This window comes from Eimeria mitis, genomic scaffold (assembly GCF_000499745.2).
Source record: "Eimeria mitis Houghton genomic scaffold, Emh_scaff1624, whole genome shotgun sequence".
In the NCBI taxonomy this organism is placed as follows: domain Eukaryota; phylum Apicomplexa; class Conoidasida; order Eucoccidiorida; family Eimeriidae; genus Eimeria; species Eimeria mitis.
The window spans coordinates 3,431-4,118 of record NW_013569938.1 but is presented as its reverse complement, the minus strand read 5'-3'; the positions used below and the strand labels follow the sequence as shown (position 1 = coordinate 4,118).

The 688-nt window shown below is 61.9% G+C and overlaps 1 protein-coding gene across 1 annotated transcript; it reads left to right on the top strand.

Annotated features, from left to right (window-relative positions):
- Window positions 1–11: 11 nt before the first annotated feature.
- EMH_0040710 (uncharacterized protein) lies at window positions 12–254 on the top strand (the record flags this gene model as incomplete). Its single annotated transcript, XM_013495536.1, has 1 exon — window positions 12–254. The coding sequence occupies one exon, from the start codon at window positions 12–14 to the stop codon at window positions 252–254; it is 243 nt and encodes an 80-aa protein (XP_013350990.1).
- Between the last annotated feature and the right edge of the window lie 434 nt (window positions 255–688).

Here is a 688-nt window from a genome sequence, read left to right as displayed (position 1 = left end):
GGGGGGCAGCTATGCCGTACGCAGTCAGGCCCCCGCAGCAGGGGCCCCCGCCCCCGCAGCAGGGGCCCCCGCCCCCGCAGCAGGGGCCCCCTCCACAGCCGCAGGGGGCCCTCCAACCACCACAAATGTACCCACCGGCACAGCCACAACAAGCGGCCCCTCCACCACAGCAGCAGCAGCAGCAGCAGCAGCAGCCACCGGCTCAAGATTCCGGCAGAAAGAGCAGCAGCAGCAGCAGCAGCAGCAGCGACTAGGAGGAAGCATAGTAGCCTATAGGGTCACCTCCATTCATTACTTTCGCTGCAGCAGTTTCGTACCCTCAATGGTACACACAACACCCCCAGACAAGGTCGCTTTCAGGGGGCCCCCAGGGGCCCCCGGGGAGAGGGGGGGGCCCGAGGGGCCCCCCACCCAGGGGGCCCCAAGAGCCAGATACTGACTTATATGCAAAGGGGCCAGCAGCAAGTGTAAATGTCTCCGTTTTTATATCAATGGAGACAGCAGCAGCAGCAGCAGCAGCACCAGCCACAGCAGCAGTAGCAGCAGCAGAAGCAACAAGAGCAACGGCAGCAATGTTATGCAGCAGCAGAGGATGGAGGCTACAGCAGCAACGAGGAGCAGTTGCTGCTGCTGCTGCTGCACATCTTAACGAAACAACAGATGAGAGGAAGAGCAGCAAACACAGAAC